The sequence below is a fragment of the Dermochelys coriacea genome, chromosome 2 (genome assembly GCF_009764565.3).
Source record: "Dermochelys coriacea isolate rDerCor1 chromosome 2, rDerCor1.pri.v4, whole genome shotgun sequence".
NCBI classification, from domain to species: domain Eukaryota; kingdom Metazoa; phylum Chordata; order Testudines; family Dermochelyidae; genus Dermochelys; species Dermochelys coriacea.
In genome coordinates, this window is record NC_050069.1 from 251,652,471 (window position 1) to 251,674,947 (window position 22,477).

Genomic DNA, 22,477 nt, shown 5'->3' on the forward strand with positions numbered 1-22,477 from the left:
AAAATTAACATTTGTGTTCCCATTGTAGCATGTACAAATATACAGTATATTGTTAATCTTTGCTAAAGAAACCATTCCTTGTGGGTACTTGAATGTCTTGTGAATGTATAGCCTTCATTTTCTTTAATACCCTGATGCTTAATACAGGCATAGCAAACTGATGTCAGAACACAACTATTTTTTTATAGTTAAAAATGACAAAGAATAAAGAGAATTGTCTTTATTTTTAAATATTAGTAACACTGCACAAAACAAGTGGTACTTAAGTGACAAACAAACTGTTCTCAATCTTAAATTTCAGATAAACCTAATTTAAGTACCCTAACAATCTGCATACGGTTATATTTTCCTTATGCAAGCATCATATGCTAAACCATCCAAATATTGTAGATTACCAAGATTTCTTATATTTTAACAGTCATTCTAGAACAGCAGATTTTACTTTTCTCTTTAGCATCTTCCTTACATTGTGTGCATTGCTACTTTTGTAAATACCAAGGATGAGTGAATTTCTCCAGGAAATTTGGGTTTCTAACAGTGCCAGGTTTAAGTCAGTTACATCAACATAATAGCAAAAAGAGCAGAGACAAAAGAACAAAATGAAAACATGTCGGATAACTAGTATTCATAAGTTAAAGAGAAAAGGCAACCCACTGGCAAGGGACATGCAGGGAAGTAGTTAAGACAATAGAAAGATTCTACTTAGTGCTCAGTTAAAAGGTTAGGAGAAGCAGTATGACATGCACATAGAACAATTATGGGAAGCAAGGAAGCAATCTTGCCAGACTCAAAATATTTCTTTTAAAGTGAGGAAAATGTTTCCAAACTTAATAGTTTAGTCCTGCCATATAACTGATGTAAAATATACTTTCCTCATGTGTGACTGACATTCTAGATATATTTCTGCAAAGAATTACTTGCTAGAATCATATGGAACCTGAAAAAAAGTGTTCAGGATCTGAAATCACTCAGCAGAAATCAAGTGTAAATTTAAAGTAAATTAACATTTAGATAATTTGTCTGGAGATACTTTGTAGAAATTGAAAATGATGAAAAATGCAAGGAATGATTTCACTTAGTGACTCACTGGGAGTCTACCATGCATAATGAATCAGTATGAATATTTACACAAGACCAGAATCACACTGGCTTTCTTAAACCACCAGATGTAACTTCAAAATGCAATATAAATGTGACAGCATATTTAAATCATCATAACAAATAATTTTCTGCCCAAGTTAGAAAAAAGTTAACATAAAATGCAATTATGAAGTGTACATACTTATTACTAGATTGTTTCTTAAAGCTAGTTTCTAAAGGCTTAGTCCTACTCTCACTGAAGTCAATGGGAAAGCTCCTATTGATTTCAATAGGAATAGGATCAAGGTTTAACTCAGATATTTTAACAGGCCTGAGGATACCAGAAGGAGTAGACCTAAAGAGACATTGTTACAACCCCTTATATCCTAGAGGAAAACACTAGACTACAGTAGATCTAGTTGCTGGGAAGGAAGTAGTAAGTGATTCTGCAAGATTTTCCAAGTTTCAAACACAATGCACCTCTAACCAAGATCAGCCTACTTTGAAGTCCCCAGTCTGACTGGCAAAAAAGCCACTCTGTGCTGCTAAAGGGTAATACAGTGCAATTTTAGTGTAGTTTTAAACACAAGTCCTCTTCCTTACTAACAGTGTATACAATCAAAAAAAATATACACAAAAAAAAGTGTGCTCAAATGTAACATATGGTATCATTGTAAAGGTACTGAATATCGGAGGAGTCCATTTTAGTGATTCCCTTTGGTTGGCTTCTTCTTCTTCTGTTCCTCTCTCTGCTTCTGCTTCCTCCTCTTGCTGCCTTCTTTGTGTCCTGAGGAGATATGGCTTGTAAAACACAATTCATAATATTCAATTGACTTTTCCTTTATAAACGCACACATTCTCTGAATGGTTTAGATAGTCTTTCAAGAAGTCTTGGTCTAATTTTGTTTCTTTAGTGACCAGTTTCACTAAGTCTAATACAAAGCTAGAAAAGAAAAAGCTTTGGTATCTTTGAAGTTTGGAAAGATGTAAAAACAATCAAAGAACTTCAAAGCCATTCAGGAACAGCCTCAAAAATAAAGAGCTTACAAAATGGACACAACAATAAACAAACCTAGAGTATATGCAGACAGTGCTATTGTCTATTCACAGCATTTGAACTTAGCATAGTACTTGCACTGTCTTCCTCATTCTAAGGATAGAAAATAATCTTAAGAACGATTTGCTATACGTTAACATTTAGTGGAGCCCACTGTGTATGCCGAACATCAGCTAAACTAGGTGGATTTATATTGTACGCCTTGTGCAAGAGAACAAGGATTAGCTAACAGTACTAAGCTACTTATAAACTCAAGTAACTATCTAGCTCCACTTCAGAGGAGCATATGCAAATGAAGTCTGTTTTTGCAGCACCTAATATGCTTTTTCCCTGATTCTCCATCAGCTCATGTGATCACACTGCAAGAGTGGCCCTAGCCATTGTATCAGCAAGGGTAGAAAATTCTTTGGCCCCACTTCCACCAGCCAAGAAAAAAAAAGGGTGGCCAATCAGAGTGGAGCAAAAAGGCCAAGCAGTATGGCACCGCCTAGAAGCTAGCGACTGGGATGACTGCCCTGCTTGCCTACCCCTAGAACTGTCACGGTCACACTATCCCATGCATTTAAGGGAGATATGAAAACCAGAATCATGTATCAGAACCCACCTGCTTCCTCTCAAACTGAGTAAAATGGAACTGTCCACCCAGGCTTTTGTTGTATACAACTCACCATGGGAAACAGAACCATCTCCATTCAAATCTAATGAAATCTATTAATTCTAATCTGAACTAAAGCCAATAGATTTAGACTGATGTTTACAATTCCCTTAAATATTTGCTACACAAAGCTTTAAGAAAAAGAATGTGCTTCTAACTCAGCAATACTGTGTCACTGAGCAGCAGCATGATCTGGTAGACGAGGCAGACAAAACAGTCTCACCACTACATATCAGATATAGGGTTGAAGAGGGAGAATGGGATAAGTAGGATAAAGCACCAGACTGGGAATGTGGAGACCTATTCTGATCCTGATTTTGCTAGTTAACTGCTACGTAATCATGAGCATATCACTTCATTTCTAAATCCATTTCCCTCATCTGTAAAGTGTGAATAATGATACTTCCCTACCTGTGTATGTACTTTGAGGTCAACTGATTAAAAGCACTAAGTAAGAGCTATGTATTTACCATCGTGCTTTACAATCTCTCTTGGGGGCTCTATCCTTAAGTCCTCTTAAAAGTAGAATGCGTATTTAAATCAATGGAAGCTTTGCCCACCGTACAACTGCTGTACTTAAGGGAAAGTTTCCAGCTCTAGGTCAGCAGAACTATACAGTATTCTTTTGGGCCAAATTCACTTCAGGAACAAGCAGACAGCTTTTGAATTTGCTGGAGTTGAACCCATTTATGCCAATGGTGAATTTGTTCCTTGGCTATTATTTCAGCTCCTATACTGTGTACAGCAGCATTATTTCATAATATATGCTTAGTAACCGTAGGATTTAAGAAACTGTGCTCCTTTATTTAATAGTTTGGCTATGTGCTATTAGCCTGGGCAAGTTAAAGAAGAAACCAGTTTTGCTATTTAAAGGATGAGAAAAAACAGTGTCCTGAGTGGAACTTGTGGAGATGCTGACTAAGCTTTTCCTATTCAAACGCACCATACCACCTTGATGTGCACAGATGCTGCCACCAGACAGGTTTTTGAACATGTGCATACTACTAAGAATGAAGCACCATCAACACTTTGCTTCATGTATTAAAGCAGTTCACTCTGAAAAATCAAGCCCCTTCACCAACTGCACTTGACCTACAATTGTAAAAACTCCTTGAGTTGCCTTATATCTGAATGCAACAGACCAGAGGGATCTTATCTCAGAAGGGCACTAGTGGCCCCCTTAGTATAAGGGAGAGAAGACAGTGCAGAATAAGGTGGTCAGGCGAAGAATCTCCTATAAAAAAGAATCAGTTAGCAATAGGCTGAATTCACAGGATTTCCCCTTTTAGTGAGAAAAGCAAAATCAATAGCATAATTAGCCACTCCAAACTAGTCAGTTTAATGACTATGTTAGCAATGATATTCTGAAAGAACCATTACAGCCTAATGATTTACACCCTTATTCTCATTTTCCCTTCACAAAAGAAGGTCAGTAATTCTGAAGGGGCTTTTACATACCGGTGACACTGATTCTACATGGCTTTTAGGAAAAAAGCTCATTCAAACACATAGGAATCCTATATCACTTATATTGGATTGTCTGGTTTCAGAGTAGCAACCATGTTAGTCTGTATTCGCAAAAAGAAAAGGAGTACTTGTGGCACCTTAGAGACTAACAAATTTATTTGAGCATAAGCTTTCGTGAGCTACAGCTCACTTCATCCGATGAATGCATCCGACGAAGTGAGCTGTAGCTCACGAAAGCTTATGCTCAAATAAATTTGTTAGTCTCTAAGGTGCCACAAGTACTCCTTTTCTTATTGGATTGTCTGCATCCTGGTTAAGTTAACTTGTTGTATACGGATACAATATGCTTCATTACGTAAATTGACCTAAACTAGCACTAAATGTCAGAATAGATGGGTACTAAGGAAATGAGAGACTGACAGCAAGATCTCCGACTAGTCTCTGGAATGATCTCTCACAGGAAACAGTGAGATTTAAAATTAGACCGCCAAAACACTACAATAAGGACCATTCCTGGAAAGACAGGACTAATGGGTCTTCTCCATTTCTAAGCTTCTGTGATGAAGAAGTCCTTCTCCCCCTGTCAAAGTGGGCTAGAGTCTCTGCTGGGATAAATCCACGTCACTCCACAGATAGTGGTGCTATGGTCATTTGCACCGCAGAGAATCTGCCCCAAACAGGCTCAGTAATGCCTAATGAGACAAGGTGCTCAGCCCTTTAACTCTTATACGAAGAGTCCCACCGACTTTCCCAACTGAAGTGTATCTAGTAATCTTCAAATGGGATGCAAGATTGCCCCCAAAGTCAATGGAAAATGAAGTTATTTGAATGACCAAGCAGCAGAATTTAACAGCAGGCAGGCAGATTACAAATTGTGGTGAAATAATGACACTGCTGCTTCATTAGTTAATATTTGATTAATCTGAAAAATATTTGTCTCTGGAGAGTCAGAGACAGTCAGTAGCCAACAAGATGAGAAGTCACACAATCAAGATTTGGTGAAATGGGCTCAGTGTTTTTACAGTCTCTCTTCAGTCAAATAGTTTGTTTTGTGGGGGATCAAGGGGGAGGAGAGGAGAGATAAAATTCTCACATCTAGAAGCGACCATGGTACTTTTCTAAAGGTTAGATATTGCAACACAGAGATTACACATGGATAGAGAGGCTGTAAAGGTGGTTTGTCAGAGCTTCACAAAGCCACAATATGTAGAAAATAGGCCTATTTAAAGACAGATGGCAGCCACTAACTTGGTGCTTTCTTGCTTTTGTCAACTCCTGTCAAACAGAGCCAGGTGAAGCAGTCCAGCCAACGTAACCATCGAACTGTGACCCATTTCTAGAACCTGAAACCTTGGTTACACGCCACTATGTCCCACCTGTACCCACTTCTCCACAAAGCTTCCACCTAATGGAAGACTTCAAAAGACTGTGAAAGCAGTTTTATCCTTAAGTAAAGTAAAACTGAAGTAAAACTGAACTTTTCTGACTTCAAACAACCCCCAATCCCCACCCGCACCAGGGATCAACAAATCTGGCAGCCTCTTCATTGGGTCCAAGTCTGCCTCCTACTTTAGTCTTTCCAATGCTCTGGGTCCTCCATTTAAGCGGGCTTCAGAGCACACAATGTTTCTGAATCTCCAGAAGGCATGAGATAGATGTATTTAGTCTAGGGCTTCAAAGCACATCACACCCTTGAGAAGCAACAAGGAGTGACGTATGGACAGAGTGTTTACCTAAATATACTAACGCCCTGCAGAGAGCACTACTACCCAGCTCCCCTGCGGTCCTCTTCATCCTAGAATCAGATGGGGGGAAGAGGCAAAAGGAGGAGGTGCTGAATCCTTTGCTCTGCTAAGACAGCAGAACTGTGGGATGGTGAGAGCAGCCCCATTCCCTTTCCCCTCAGCCTGCAGAGAGGAGAGTAAGCCAAGTAGATTGGCAGGCAGCAATAAGGAACAATACACTCAGCAGGCTGGTTTCACTGCCTGTAACTAGTTCAAAATGCATCCCTAGAGCAGCTTCTCTACCTCTTCCTGCCCCCCCCAACCCATTGTGGTCAGCAGAAAAGAACACCTCCTGATCTTTTTACTTTGGCTTTACCACAGAAAATCTCGGGAAGGCAGGGGATGGATGTGAATAACTTCCCTCAGCTCCAGGTTGGCAGCGTTGCTCCCTGGCTGCTGCTACAATCTGCTTGAAGTATGGTAGCAGCTGCTCTCCTGTGTGGGCAGAGGGTGGGAAGGTTGGCCAATGGATTCAGTCACTGGCTCACTGCCTGTAGTCCCAGAGAGACAGACATTTAAGTACTGCTCTCGGACTCTCATAAGGGTGGAATCCCCCTGCACAAAATCTCCCCATGAAGTGAAACAGCAGTGGCTCAGTTCTGCACATAGGGCTTCTGAGGCCGACATATGACTGTGTATGGGGCTGAGGGGATTGGCCTATAAATATTAAGAAAAATATTTTCTATTATGCTTTAAAATATATTTGATTAAATCCAAACTCAAATGCTAACAAGGTGCGATTTGAAAGTTATTACTTACTTTATTTTGTTCACACCTTCCTATGAGCCATTACAAAGCCCTCACATCTAATTAGTTATACCACAAACAATTTAGGTATGATTTGATTCAGAGACACATTGTAACATCAGGAGGGTGTTTAACCCCCTGCATAACACAGGTCATAGAATTTCACCCACTAATGCTTGCACCAAGTCCATAACTTTGTTGAGCTATAGTGTATTATTTAGGAAGACCATCTTTATTCAAAGACTTCAACTGATGGTGAACGTACTTCATCCCTTGGTAAGTTGTTTCAATTGTTCACTATCCTCACTGCTCAAATGCTGCACCTTATTTGTTACCTGAGTTTACTTAGCTTCATCCTTTGAAGTAACTTAGCTTCACTTAAGTTAAACAGGCTTTTAAGCAAAAAAGCTTTACCCACCAATTTAGGCCTCCCTTTACATTCTTCACCAAGCTACGGGTTACCTATTTTTTATAGTCAGCCTAGCAGAACTGCCATGAAAATGTAATGACCTAAACAAAGTCTACTTGCCTGCCTTTTGCAAAGATACTGCTAATGAAGAAATGATTTTTTTTTTTTTTAAAACTCACCCTGGGCAAGCAGAAGCTTGCAATGCTATGCAGCTTAGGAAGCCCTACACGCACAAGTGACTCACCCACATAGCTCTCCATGGAGGACAATTGTGCAGGGGGATGCCACCCTCATGAGAGCTAGAGAGCAGTGCCTGAAAGCAGCTCCTTCTGAGCTCAGGCCAGGAGGCAGCAAGCCAGCGACTAAATCCACTGGCCAATTTTCCCGCCCTCTGCCCACAGAGGAGTGCAGCTGATACCACATCACATGCAGTCTAGAAGCAGCTAGAGAGAGTATTCATTCAGCTCTACCCCTGCCTTCCAAAGATTCCTTGCGTTAGGTCTCCATTCCTACCTTCTTTCCCTCCCCCACCCTCCCCCCCCCAAAAAACCCCAGCAACTCTGCTCATGCAGCTTGCCAAACATTCTTCCATCCATTGTACAGCTGAATTGAAATAGCTTGGTAAATTAGAGAGTAAGAAGTTGGGGGTAACATTATTCGGTGATTTTACTACTTAGTAACATATTTCATGATATTTGCAAAGAAAGACTGCATTGGGGATACAGTAAATTCTAGGAGCTTGACTTCTCACCTGAGGAATCCATGCCAGAATTAGGTCAAGATTAGTTAAGCTAGGTTTTTTAAAATGGTTTCTTTTTCAATAATGCCAGCAGATGAAAATGGGTGTCAAGTAATGAATGGATTAGGGTTTAAGATATAGGTTAATACAGGATACTTGATCACTCAAAAGGGAAAACACAAACCTTGCAGTATTAATTTACAAGTTAAGAACTTTTAATTTATATGTATTATTTACACACTATTTTCAACAAAAAAACATTTAAACCACTTCACTAGGCAACTCAGCTTTTTAAAGTTCAAACACTGATATACCTGGAGAGTATCTGGACTTCACAAATATCAAATGAGTTTATTCTGGTTACAGAACTGTTTGAGGTAAATGTGGTTTCAACATGGATTTCTGTATTCTAAAAGGCAGCTAAGCCATCTATCCACTAAAAATCATTAGTAATGTGAGAGTTAACACATTTCTATAGGAAGGCAACAAGAAGCTGATAAAAATGTGAGTGCAGATTTGTTCCATCCCAACACCTTTAACCCAAATGATGTTCTGTTTGTGTGACAAATTGTGCCACTGAATGGGAAACTTGCACTTAATTTCTCCCAACCATACTTATCAGGGATATTTTTATTTATTTATTTATTTATTAAATTTGCAACAGTCTTGCATGATGGCCACAAATCTAATCTCACTTATGAAGATTGTTTGAAGTTATTTGGCTTCAACAAAAATAGTTCACTAAATTATTTTACCTTAATCTTATCTCAGGTGGTGTGCTACAGCAGTGGTTCTTAACCTGTGTCCCACTGGTGGCCCATGGACATTTGCTGGTGGTAACATGGTGCTAGCTTCTCCTCCTCATTTCAAAGCTGATTGATGTCAATGGTAAAACTTTCATTGACTTCAATGGGCTTTGGATCAAGCTCTAAAAGATGCCAACAGTACATTAGATAGTTTAACATTTTTCCATCAAAGCAATTTATGTAGTTGCCACAGTGCTGTCTGGGATCCCAGCCAGAATGGAGGTCATCTGCATAATCAAGGATGTGAGGGGCCGCAGGTGCACACAGAGTCCACTTCCAATCATAAAGGCTCATTGTGCAGAGGTTTATAACCTAGCAGTAAGAAAAGCATTCTTGGCTTAAAGCTTCAATTACAAAAAAAAAAAAAGTCCTAATGGAGAAGGGTGGGGTTTTTTTGTTTTTGTTTTTTGAACTTTGAATCCTATCATGTAAACCTACAACCAGCTTCTTCTGCAATCATGGTCTGCCAGGGAAACAAGCAGTAGCTGTAAAATATTTATAGAATGATAGTGAAGTCCTGACCCCACTGAAGTCACTGGCAAAAAACTTACTTTAATCGGTCAGGATTCCCCCCCACCCCAAGTCCTTCCATCTGTTGAATGAATACAAAAAACATGACAAGGGATTATATGAGAGATGAGAAGATTCTGTGCAGCAGTACATTAGTTACGTTTAGGTCTGTGTGCACATATTCTTGGGACTTACTTTAATTACAGCCTCATGGACATAGGGGTGTAAGGAGATTTGCAACTAAAAACTTTATGTAAATGGTGTTAAGGTTGCAACAAGGAAATTCAAATGTTTTGTCAAACTTGGATACTGCTTAGAAAGTGTTCAGTTCCCATTCCAGTTAGAGGAAATGGAATCTGAATTCCCTCAAAGGTCAGATCTAGGGTTTGGGAAGTCCCAGACACAGGGACAGCCACACAATTCAAATCCAGATTCATTTCAGATCTTCAGCTCCAGGGTTTGGTTCAGACTCATCCCTAGAAGAGTTTTTGCTACATCATATATACACATTAAAGGCCCGATTCTGCAGTCCTTACGCAGGCAAAACTCCCAGGGACTACAGGATGCCAGGATCAAGAAAAGGAGGTTTCTCATTCACTCATTTCTGCTGATTTCCCAATCTAAAAGTAATTCTGTGTTTGACATCTCTTGGGCTGCGTGCAAGACAATGTCACAAGCAGAGGATCATAGGTGGAGAAACACAGCAGGAGCTGAGGCACTTAAGATAGGTTTTTTTGTCCATCAGTGTTGATGAGCAGGGAAATCGGATCCATAAATAGAAATATTTCTGCCAATGTCTTTGGTATTTTTAAGGAGTCATCACCTCCTCTACTAGGCCCTGTTCAAGTTCATTTGCTCCTTAAGGCAAAACTCTTGTTGAAAGCTATGGCAGTGGGCCTGCTTCAACACGGCCAAAATTAAGGGTCTTTTTCAGCCACTAAAATCTGCTGACCTTGGGTAGGCAAATCTCCAGCTAACTTTAATAGGGGTTTTGTCTTATATTGTGCTGAGGACTGCAGGGCCAGGTTCTATGCATGGCCAAGGACTTGCTATTCTGACAAACTGAAGTAGTCAAATGGATTTTGTTGTCCTAGCTACCAAACTTATTGTAGCCATAAATATTACAAGAGGCAAGAATACAGGGGGATCTAATCAGATCTAGAATTTGATGGGTGACAGGATCACATGGTCAAAATTATGGCAAAAAGTATCCATGGAAATTGTTGGGCTTCCTTAGTTACCTTTGGAGGCTGCTCAGTTCTCAGCACTAGACATCAAGATGCACAATCCATGCAAAGCACCTTTGGTATATCCATGCTACAACTGGGAGCAAGCCTCCCAGCCTGGGTAGACACACCTGTGCTAGCTTCATTCATGAAAGCATACTAAAAATAGCAGTATGGATGTTGCAGTGCTGGTGGAGACTCAGGCTAGCCACTCAAGCTTAGACCCAGGGAGCTGGAGAGCCCAAGCCACAATGGTCACACTGCTTGCTACTTTTAGCATGCTAGTACAAGTCTACCTGGGCCAGGAGCTGTCTACCTTGCTCCCAGCTGCATTGTAGACTTAGGCCTCAAGGAATTCCCACTTCCAGAAACAATACTCAGTTGCTGAAGTCTGGACTTATTCTCATTTGGGGAAGGAAAACCAAGCAGTTTATTTAAATAAATATGAAAGCACACTGATTAGTTAAGGACTTCCTGGTCTTTAAAGGCAAAAGGCATGGATATTTTTTGAGAGCATTACTTTTTGCTCATTCCTACAGGGTCATACTCACCCCCTTTTGGAGGATGTGCCTTATACAGTCAGGACATTTGTGAATTTAGACTGAAATGCGTGGCACAGTTAGTACAGAATGAAAGCCCATAAGCTGGCATTTGTTACCCGCTGGGGAGCTAGCATTAAGTCAGTATACAGCAATGCTTTCTTTCTTGGGTTTTTGATTCTCTCTTTTGATTAACTGAGTCATTTTCTGTACATTTCTCATTAACCTTTATGTGCACACCTGATGTATAAAAAGGGGTCTCCAAGCTGCTTGTAACCCGAGCTCTATCTTGTTCTTCCACCTCATCGTTATGATAGGCATGTTTGGGGAAAGTGGCAGGCTTGTGGGACTTCGGGAGGCGAATATTGGTAGACTGGAAAGGTAGGGCCTGTTGTCCTCTACGGTTGCACTCCTCAGCAAGAGCTTCCTCATCTGCCACACCTGAAAAGCAGACAAGTCAAGAGAAATGAGCTGGAAGCACATCAAGGCTTTAGCTTAACCTGAAACAACTGGAAATCAGGCTGGAAGTCAGGAACACTAAGTTACACCCTGATATTGACAGACTCAGTCTGTTGCCTTGAGCAAGCCATTTAAACTCTTCATGACTCAGTTTCTCCATGGTAAAGACAGGGAAAACATTACTTTCTACCACCGACCCATGTTACTGTCCTCTGAGCTACTGCACAAAGTCTGGGAATTTCCCCTTCCCCCCTCCACACACAGAATCTTACTACAGTGGACCCACCCTGCCAGATTCTGGTGGACAATCAAAATACTCTAGCCTGAGCAGCAGAGCACACAAGCTGAGCCCCACTGTACTGATCAAGGGCTTTTTCCTGGTTTCCCCTGCTGCAGCTGAAAAAGCCATCCCACTACAGCTCTGATTGAGGCCTCCACAGAATGGGTAAGCACTGCAGCGGAGAGAAGCACAGCCTACTGCCAAGAGGGAAAGAGTCCAGTTAGGCTGACTCCAGGGATGAGGAGAGGGTGAATTTGGCTCTCAGAAAGGAAGGAAGAGAGCTGAGATTCTGAAACTGAAGAAAAAGAGGAAAGAAAGATCAGCAGGAGGTAGGAAATAGGGTTGAAGAGAAAGGGAGAGAGAGAGCATGCGCACATATGAGAAGAGAAGAAACATGATGGAAATAAAATAAAGAGTTCAGGAAAATATATAAGAAAGTCTTTCAGAGTAGCAGCCGTGTTAGTCTGTATTCGCAAAAAGAAAAGCAGTACTTGTGGCACCTTAGAGACTAACAAATTTATTAGAGCATAAGCTTTCGTGAGCTACAGCTCACTTCATGCAAATGCATCCGATGAAGTGAGCTGTAGCTCACGAAAGCTTATGCTCTAATAAATTTGTTAGTCTCTAAGGTGCCACAAGTACTCCTTTTCTTTTTATATAAGTAAGTCGTATCACTATGGGAGTTCAAGCAAATTTGCCTTGCTGCACTAGTTGTGACGTCAATACAATAAAGCAGAGAAGTCAGCCCCTTCTGCTGGAGCTAGCATATCAAAACAACATTAGCAGTAAAAATGCTTACAGGAACACAGTACTGAGGGAAGAAAAAGACCTCAAACAGGAACAGAAGGAAAAAGGCATAGAGAAGCTAAAATCTATAATGGGAAAGAAAGCTGAAGACCTGAACAGTTACACATTAGGAAAAATACTGAAGGAAAAGAGGGAGGTGACTAGGAGACAAAGGAGCTTTTTTTGTTTAACTTTTATCAATCAATTACTTGATCACTTAATATTTGATTAAATGTGACATTTTATATGCATCAAAACTGGCATGTCACATTCTGTAAGTTTTTTTCCCCCACACTATTTCATGCATCAGCTGCATAGGGATGGGTAAGTTGCATTAATTAATGTCTAGAAAATGCTTTGACGATGGAAAAGCACTATGTATGCATTAAGCAACAACAGTAATCCAGGGTCAGTTGTTATCCAGTTACCTAAGCAACTCTCGTGTGCTTTAAAACAGTGCTGGGATACTTTCACGTGGAAGGATTATGGTTTTCTTTTTAAACTTATCATTGCATATGGAGTATTACATTTAGGGATCAGGAAGAGGAGATGGGGTATAATGTTTTACTTCTTCCACAGGACAATTCAGCTCTCAGCCACATGGACCAACTAAAATCCTACATAAGTGGCAGATGTGTTTATCATACTTGTATTTAAATGAATTTAGCTTGCCGGCAGTTTTGAACATACACCGAGATATAGTCAGGAGTATTATAGAGGTGGCAGAATTGATCTATGTTTTGGTTAGGCCTTGGCCTCCTTCGTAGATTTAACAGCCAAACCTCCCCCTATTTGAAAGGCACAAGCAAGAGGGATACACAAAAGAGAAGCTGTGTAAAAAAAAAAAATCAGGTATTTCCACATGGAGGTGCAACCTGGCTGTGCCTGTTATATTGACTTTAAGAGAACACAATTGGCAAGCTGTTCCCTAAAGTTTTACTGTGCTGTCAATAGAAGATCCCTGGCAGTATGGCTTCACCCAACAAATTCAATGGCCTCGATCCCATGTGGAGCAGAGTACCTTCAGCTGCAATTGTGAGCAGCTGAGAGTGCTCTTCACTATGCAGGATCAAAGCCGATGAACAAACATTAATTCAAATCTTTAGCTTCCTGCAGGAGAAACTAGAATCCTTGTGAAGGCTTTCACGTCCACGCTATCATGCGAGATGCTGTCTATGCGGCACTTGGCACAGGCACTTCTTACACATGTATCAATCTCATTACACCAGGTCTGTTAAGAGGAATCCTTTTAAAAAATGGCAAGAATAGAAAATCAAACTCAGTGGAAAAGTCCAATGTACCAATTAAGCTATCATGGCAGATCAAGGGAGTTGATTTCCTAACAAATTACTTTGCAAGCTCAGTAAGAGATTCCTCCCCTCCTACAGGAGCACAGCTCTCTTTGATGTACATCAAAATTCTCCGGTGCACATTTATATCTGAAAGCAGATGCACATATTAGAAACGTGCATTAGCCATTAGTTGTAGGAGTTTTATGTTTGTACCCCTTTCAGGAAAGGCTGCTTCTTACCAGCTGAAATGAAAATGGACACTATTGTAAATACTGGGGTAGGTGTTAAATTACCTACCTATATGCTACACAAACATGGACAAACTGAATTCACTGAACTATTCCAGCTAGGTCTTTGTCACACCCAGAATTCCAGAGTTTTGACTTTTATTCAGCCAATATGAAGGAAGAGTTTGAAAGACCCAGAATTCAGAGTACTGTAATCTCACTACCCAAGCAGCACACTCCTCAGCATGATTTTGTGCGCAGCCTCTTACACCCTAACCCCCTATCCCGTAGTTACCCTCCCTTCTTTCTGCATGTGGGTGTGTCACACAGATACTGCAGCTCACTCCAGGAACTAGCAACAGCACTAAAAAAACGTCTAACAAAGCAGCAGAGAAGTCCAACAAGTCCTCTTGACTCCAGGCTTATAAAATGACATTTCACACACAAAAAAGTTTTAAAATGGACTAAAGTATTCTGAAAGATGACAAATGCCCTCAACTCCCACTGAATTCACTTACATTCTCGGCAAGACATAGGCTACAACTCTCTGGCTTCTACTGAATTCCATGGCAGACCCTCTTCCTATTAGACCTCAGTTGTACCAAGTGCTGAAGGATGGTCTTTAGTTAAAACTGTAGACTTGCATCCAGGAAATCTGGGTTTAATCCTTGGTCGTGCCAGACTGTGACCTTAGGCAAGTCACTTACTTTGTGCCACCATTCCCCATCTGTAAAATGCTCTTTATCCTTATAATTTAGGATAAGCCATTTGGGAAGGACCATCTTCAAAGAGAATACTGCCTAGTCCTTGAAGGTCTTTGGTTAGTTCTTTTAGGTGCTATACTGTGATACAAAACATTAGGAGATTTCTCTGGTACTTATTTAGGCTAGTAATAACTATATAGCCATATCAAGGGCACGTGAGTATGCCACTGCAAACTGCCACAGGCCCACTGAAGCCAGCTGATTTCTCAGCCATGCTAGTTGCTGTGTACCAAAAGTTGCACACAGAAAGCTTCCTAATACCTGATTTGCCAAAATCAAGTCAGCAACACAAGACAGGTTTCACCCTGTCTGGGGCTTATCTGAGTGATGCAGCTGCACCTGAAGCACAAAAAGACTTCGCATGCTGTGGAAAAACAGTATGAAATATTTAGGCATTGTCAGCCAAGAGCAAAGCCGGTAAGGAATGTTTCCAAACTAGCTCAAGCCTCTCTCTTGTCTAGAAGGGGATAGCAATCCACAGTAAAACAGAGTACAGCTCTGTGATATGGAATGCAGCAATACAGTACCTGTTATAGAAATAAATACTTTTATTTATAAGCCCTGCCTACTATCCTGGATTTAAGGTTTCCTCAAGGAATTTTGATTAGCGTCTCATACATTCCCTCCAACAAAGGAGCTACAGCCCTCTAGAAATTGTAATCTTAAACCTAGTTTAGTGAGTGCTTTATTGCAAGAAATTGCATTTTCTTACATACTGCCTAGTGTAAACGCTGAAGGACACAACGTTAAGTAACTGCACAGACATCACATATATACTGAGTTAAAATTGCTAAAGAATACTATGTGAAATATTTACCCTAATTAAAAAAAGTAAAATATACTGCTAGCTGTCTCATTAAGCTACAAACACCTCTCCCCTTCCCTTCCCTCCCCACCCAACCAAACAAACTAAGGATCTCCACAAACTTCTGTGTTCCCTATTTCTAGTACACAAGGATTTAGCTTATCTTCCTCTGAACCAAATGCACTGGAAGTTTCACTCCACTATACATTGAGAAAAACACATTTTCCCCTTCCTAGATTTAGGACATCTGGAAGCATTTGATGTTCCTCACAATTAGCTATACGCAGTAATACTAAGTGTACAGTGCACCAAATATTGTATTGATGACTGTCTGTACTCCAGTTGACTACTTAAGTTTTTGTATTTGTTTCCCATAGTATACTAAAACAGATTAAAGCTTACTTTGCATGTGCATGCTGTATTCTTTTCTACCTACTTTGTTTTTTGCAGTTGTGGATCTTTATTTTGTTTGTAAAAATTCAGACAAGTGGTGAATGCAATACAATAAAAGTACTGTATAAAAACAGCCATTGCAGGACATTTAAAAATCAATATATTTGTATATATACACAAACGAGAGTGTTTTCACAAACATTCAGAAGTTATTTGTCAGCTGCAATGTTTGTACTGAATAAATGAGAGGCACAGTATCCATGTTTTTGTGGGAAAGGGTAATCTGAAAACCGATTATATCTTAGATCCTCAGTCTGCTAAATACTACCAGAAGATTAAACATGCATATTTATTTTGTGAAAACCGATTTTTGGGGGGGTTATGTTTACCAGTAAATGTGAAATATTTAGACCCTTGGAATCAATAACTCATTATTTGCTACCCCTAGTCAAAATACTTTCACAGTTTAAGGCTATACAGGCTGGTATTTATATTTAGAAGCACCAACCTTCAAATAGAACAAGGCTCCTGGCGCTTTGCATATCTGAAAAATCAGAACCACGTTAGAATGTATTTAAAACTAATCTAATTAGGGCCAAATTCTGCCTTCTGTTGCAGGCAGGAAAATGAACTCATTGGGCAGAATATGGTCTTATAATTTGTTAGATCAAGGTGCTGTGCTCTAGAAGGGAAAAAGCCTTAAGTTCATTTAAGCTATCATTAACCAGCAGAGGGCAATATTGCATATCAAAGGGAAAACTCACATCTGTGAACTTAAAAGATAGCTGTAAAGCCTTTCATTTAATAAAAACAGTATTTGCATCCTGTAGGTACTACACACTTAAGACTCTTTCAATGGGGATGCCACCCAGGCAAAAGCTTCATTTGCTCCTGGAAATACCTCTCTTCCCTTGTAACTTTCTTAAAGTGAAAGAAAAAAGTACTTGGTAACCAGCAGTTCTATATGATAGGTAATATTTTATGCAGGTGCATTAGTAATGCCGTACCTTCACGCAGTTCATTTAAAAAAATCATTCATAAGAGTAAGGTTTTTGGAGAGCAAGAATATAAGTTTTCCTGAGTACTTCACTAAAAAGTGAGTGATTATTGCATTTTAGTCTCTTCTGCATTAAGGGGTTTGCAAACAGTTATTTTAACACCTTAATTTAGAAGCCAAGGTAGAATAATTTTGATTAAGGCACAAGACTGGGAGGCATGAAACCTGGGCTTGGCATTGCCACAAGTTTTCCCCATGTCATTCTGGACAAGTCACTCACTGTGCCTCAGTTTCCCCACTGTAAAAGGGGGATAGTGATACTTGCTTACCTCATGTGCATATTGTGAAATTAAGTTTATCTTCACAATGCACATTAAGGTCTTTGGACAGAAGAGGATATGGAAGTGGCAATTTTATTTAAATTTTCTTTGCCCTGTGGATTGCAGTTTAGAACTAGCCCTCATTTAGTAGCCATATCTAAACAGAGAACGGCTATATATTACGACCACAGGTAAATTACACAGAATTATATATTCTCATTTCCTAATTGCAAGCTCTTCCCAGCTCCAATGAACATCTGAATGTTCACACAACGTCCATTATAAGCCTTTTAAAGGGAAGGTTAAATTCTCCTCTACATAGCTACATTTTAAGAAGGCAAGATTAGTATGGGCACTGGCTAAGCATGACGGGCCTTGAAAGCACAACTTTACTGGTACAAAGTGATGTAAATATGCAACACCTGCATTAGCGGGGAAACCTTGAAGACATTGCATCATTTATTTCCTTCTCAGTAGGAAATAATGACACATGGGAAAATTATCTAAGTTGAAAGAGGAGTTTGTTCCAGTAGGGAAGGGTTAGAGAATGCTCGTTATTTTCTTACATTACCAGTAGCGTAATGTCCTGTCTTGAGCAACAATATTACAAACTGGCCTATGCACAGCCCAATGGAAGAAAATTTATTTTTTTTTGAGTATGTGAAAGTACATACCCTTATTGGGAGTACTGTTAAGAATAGGTGCACATTATGACACATGGAGACATAATGCACTAATTCACAACTAAAGTTATGCTGAGGCTCAGAAATTACAAAGTGTCATAAAAGCATCTTAAAATTAAAAGATTTTTTCCCCTCCACCTTACCTAGATTCTTCTAGTAGTGCCCACAATATCTGAGCACCTTTGTTTAACATATATTAAATGTTCCTCAAGAGCTGCTGATACAACATGACACATTAAAAAGAAAACTGTGGAAACAATTCTGCTTCTGTTTGTTTGTAGAGATAGGGTCAAACTGGAACTATTTTATTCAAGCATAGCCCCCTGGAGACTTCATTTGTACCAGTGCGGATGAATGACCAATAAGACTTTGTAAAAGACCTAGAGTAGTCCTAGATTACTGTATACAGAAAAACCCAAGTGGATAAATTTGTTCTCCTGTTCCCCTCTTGAAAGCCACTTATATAAATATATATTTATATATTTAGCAGATGAGGGCATAAGTAGAAAGCAGACTATGTGAAGATTAGAGATATCCTGAAACCTAGAGACACAAAGCAGTATCAAGGCCAACTTTTAAAATTTCTGATTTTGGGTGCTGAATTTAAACCAAATTTTCAGAGTTGCTGCACACCCACAGATTCCATCAACTTCAACTAGAGTTATAGATCCTCAGTTCTGGAAAAAAGAGCAGACCCCAGCTTTTTCTAAAATTTGGAACTCAAAGTGAACCGAACCCCCCGCCCCCCCACCAAAAAAAATTCAGAGGCCACTTTAAGTTTTGAGCATAATATTTCAAATAGAGAAATGGAAAAGTCTGTGCTGAGGGTATGCTACTGCAGACTATATTGTGCAACTTCTTTTGAATAATAATTGCTATGTTTGTTTTTTAAATTCCAGGAAATGCTAATACTGCAGCAAAGCTCAAGATGAAGAGTTATAAAATTCACTTAAGTACGTGCTTTGCAGATTTTTGCCATGCTCAACAGAAGCTAAGTTTTCATTAAATCTTTAGAAAAAAAGGTAGCTCTGTGTTAGGCAGGCAATGAACATGTCTTAAAAAAAGATGCTTGATACGCGATATATTCATATGAAACAGCCAGCTATTTTAAAATCTACTGATAAAAATGCAGTTATAGCTTCTTAGCCAAAAGGGCCTGAAATCACTCAGAAGCTATCCATGGAATGTTAGAGCAGCTGCTAAGTCTGCACCATTTCTCATGGCAGCATTTCCACAAACTGTAAAGGGTGTAGCTTCAACATAGCAGTTTATCTGATAAACTACAAATGAAAGTCTTCAGAGTAGCAGCCGTGTTAGTCTGTATTCGCAAAAAGAAAAGGAGTACCCGTGGCACCTTAGAGACTAACAAATTTATTAGAGCATAAGCTTTCGTGAGCTACAGCTCACTTCCGATGAAGTGAGCTGTAGCTCACGAAAGCTTATGCTCTAATAAATTTGTTAGTCTCTAAGGTGCCACGGGTACTCCTTTTCTTTTTACAAATGAAAGTGTGAACTTCGACTGGTCTCGGATAAACTGGTCACTGACCACTATTCACTACTATGGATTTTCCTTTGGGCATAAGTAACTCCACCTTAGTGCATATATTCACTATCATTGTATACAAGAACAGAGAACTCAAAAATAATGGTTTGCTTGCAAGAACAATGTAATAAGCCTTCCTATCTCCATGGAGATGCTGTTCACCCTCTTTGCTCAGTGGAAAACCCTTCACACACAACACTCTGCAAGTGCACCATTTAATCCATTTCCAGGCATTTCTGTGATGCTCAACAGTTATTGGTCTGGGTAAAGGTATCAGAAGGCTTTACCGTTTCTTGACCGATGTTCTATCCAGAAGCTTGCCCTGGCCTGTCTCATTCCGTCCCTTCTACCAACAGAAGTTGGTCCAATAAAAGGTATTACTTCACCCACCCTGTCTCTCTCCAATCCCTTTTGGAATTGCCACCCTGCTTTTAACCCACACAAAACACTGCCCTAGGAACCTATTCCTATCAAGTCCACTTTCTTCATCCACAGAAAGGGACTTTATGAAGTCCAAACTGGATTTAGAATGGTTAAAGCTGCTCTCTCAAGGTTACCACCTTCTGAGGTTCTGACATGGGGACTCCAGACACTGAATGACACACATTAAATCCTCACCTAAGCGGTAGGAATGCTGCTCAGAAAAAACTCCCACATCCACCAATCTTGTTGTATGTGCAACTTATGGTGTAAGTTGGGGATTTCCCATTAGGGGCATAATGGAACCTTGGTAGCATGGGAATTCCAACAGCAATGTACCCACACTATAGATTGGAGCAGGACTTCAACAACCACTTATGAGCCAAAGGGGGTGGGGGAAGTGGCTAGAGGAATGTTACTTGTAACAGACAGGGAATGGAGAGATCGGCAGTTGTGCGAATAAAACAGTAAGTCAAGAGGAGAATAGCAGGCAATCTGGGACAACGAAAAGGAGTGGAGAGTGATGAAGCAAGCACTACTGTTCTATTTCTGTCATGGAAAGGCCATTGCTTCAGCATGGTTCAATCGCTGGGAAAGGGCAGGGCTCACTGTTTCTTGCTTAACAGAATTAAAGCAATCCTCTTCCCTTCCGGCTCAGAGCTGGCAATGGGCTCAGTCCTTTTATCTCAGACTTCATATCCAGCTACTCCCATACCAGCTCACGCTGTTCCTACAGTCCTGACTTTCTGTAATGGGATGAGGGGCTGGGGAATTCCCATTTTCCCTTTGCTGCCCCTCTCCCATAACTGAGCAACTTACTCTATGACAGGTTTCAGAGTAGAAGCCATGTTAGTCTGTATTCGCAAAAAGAAAAGGAGTACTTGTGGCACCAGACTAACACGGCTGCTACTCTGAAACCTGTCATTATGCAAGGCACTGAATTTAGCCGTATAGAGTGGAAATCTGTCAACTTCATGAAAAAACTCTTACAGATACAGACAGACATCACCTTCCTCTCCAAATGCAAACAGATGGACATCATACCAAAAGGACTGAAGGTAAAAAATCTGTTAGTCTCTAAGATGCCACAAGTACTCTTTTTTTTGCAACTTACTCTAGTTAACTTTGCAGTAAACTCACCCCTTTTCACCAGCTTATTCAGCACCAAAGAACTAAGATAGATAATGCCATAGATTCAAAAGCACTGAGGTAGTGTGTTCACCTTAACACAAACAGCATTTTCTGGACAGACAGGCAAACAAATGCTCCTTAAAGACTAGAATGTGCTCTGTAGTTTAACGTAACATGTGTTAACATGCATGCCACTTTCAGAATGAGAAACTATTTAGAAAAGAGCAGATACCAAAGAACACATTAAAACAAAGTTCCTATTGCTTTATATTATGAAAGTTAATCAGTATGCTGGATATGAGCTGTACAAAAAAAATCAGCACTAATTTAGCATGGTACAGTACTATAAATATGGTGAAAGTTAAGGTTCTGTTCCTGTAATGTTCTCACAGTGAGCAGGTATTAGCAGGATAAGATAAAGGTTGCCTATTTGGTTTGCCTCCAGTGTGTGTTATGGTACTGCTCATGGGTTTTCCATCTCACAGCATTTGATAACATTGAAATAGTGCAGCCTACAGCATAGAAATGCCAGCAGATGAGTGGCAAATGATTCTGAATTTACCCTTCCACTACAAAAGTTTACTCTGAGAGGCAGCTGAAACTTTTCTGCTGAAGCTTTCACAAAGGAAGAGTATTTGGGTCTGACACCCTCAAGCAGCTCTTAAGTTTACTGTGAGCACAAAAAGCAACTAAAACTTGCATTATGAAATGTAGTAACATGATTTTGCTAGGTCTTGGAGAATCACATGCAACTGTCACTCCTATAAGAGCAGTCATAATAGGCCCCAAAGAGGCTATTTTAGCTGTCCTTGTACAGAAGGAAGGTCTCTGAGATGGCACATTAAGAGGGAGACAGAATATAAATCCTAATATCTCCAGTAAGCAAGTACAGAGACCATTCTATTGACAGGCCACTGAGAGTTTAAGGGCTTGTCTACACTGATCCAGTGGGTAGTGGGCAGCAATCAATCCAGTCGGGGTGGGGGGGGGGGGTTCGATTTATCACGTCTAGTATAGATGTGATAAATCAACTGCTGAGCACCCTCCCTTCGACTCCGGTACTCCACCAGAACAAGGAGCGCAAGGTTGATAGCGCAGAGGATGAAAATATTATTGATGCATCTCAAAAGGAGTCTGGAATACACACCTATCACACTTAAAACTTCCTTCACTAAACAAGGCCACTCCACTGGAGAAGCAGACTGCATCATGGAACGGGCCACCCAAGTATCCTGAGAGCCCCTGCATCAATACAGAAAAAATACACCATTGACCACACCCCCCCTAATTGTCACCTACTACCCTCTACCAAAACCTATACAGGATATCAAACAAATTACAACCCAGTCATGAGGGGG

At 40.1% G+C, this 22,477-nt stretch overlaps 1 protein-coding gene across 6 annotated transcripts in view; it reads right to left on the reverse strand.

Moving 5' to 3' along the window:
• Positions 1–205: 205 nt before the first annotated feature.
• Positions 206–22,477, reverse strand: part of DNAJB6 (DnaJ heat shock protein family (Hsp40) member B6) — a 98,766-nt gene continuing 76,494 nt past the window's right edge. For 4 of the 6 annotated variants that reach the window (XM_038388622.2, XM_043509641.1, XM_038388623.2 and 1 more), the window contains exons 9-10: positions 11,260–11,460; positions 206–1,867 (exon numbers count right to left, since the gene is read on the reverse strand). In XM_038388622.2, coding sequence (XP_038244550.1) covers positions 1,785–1,867; positions 11,260–11,460 — 284 coding nt within the window. In that variant the 3' untranslated portion in view covers positions 206–1,784. Of the gene's footprint in view, positions 1,868–8,131; positions 9,057–11,259; positions 11,461–22,477 lie in introns of those variants that run through there. The other 2 variants (XM_038388625.2, XM_043509643.1) reach the window with 2 other exon arrangements.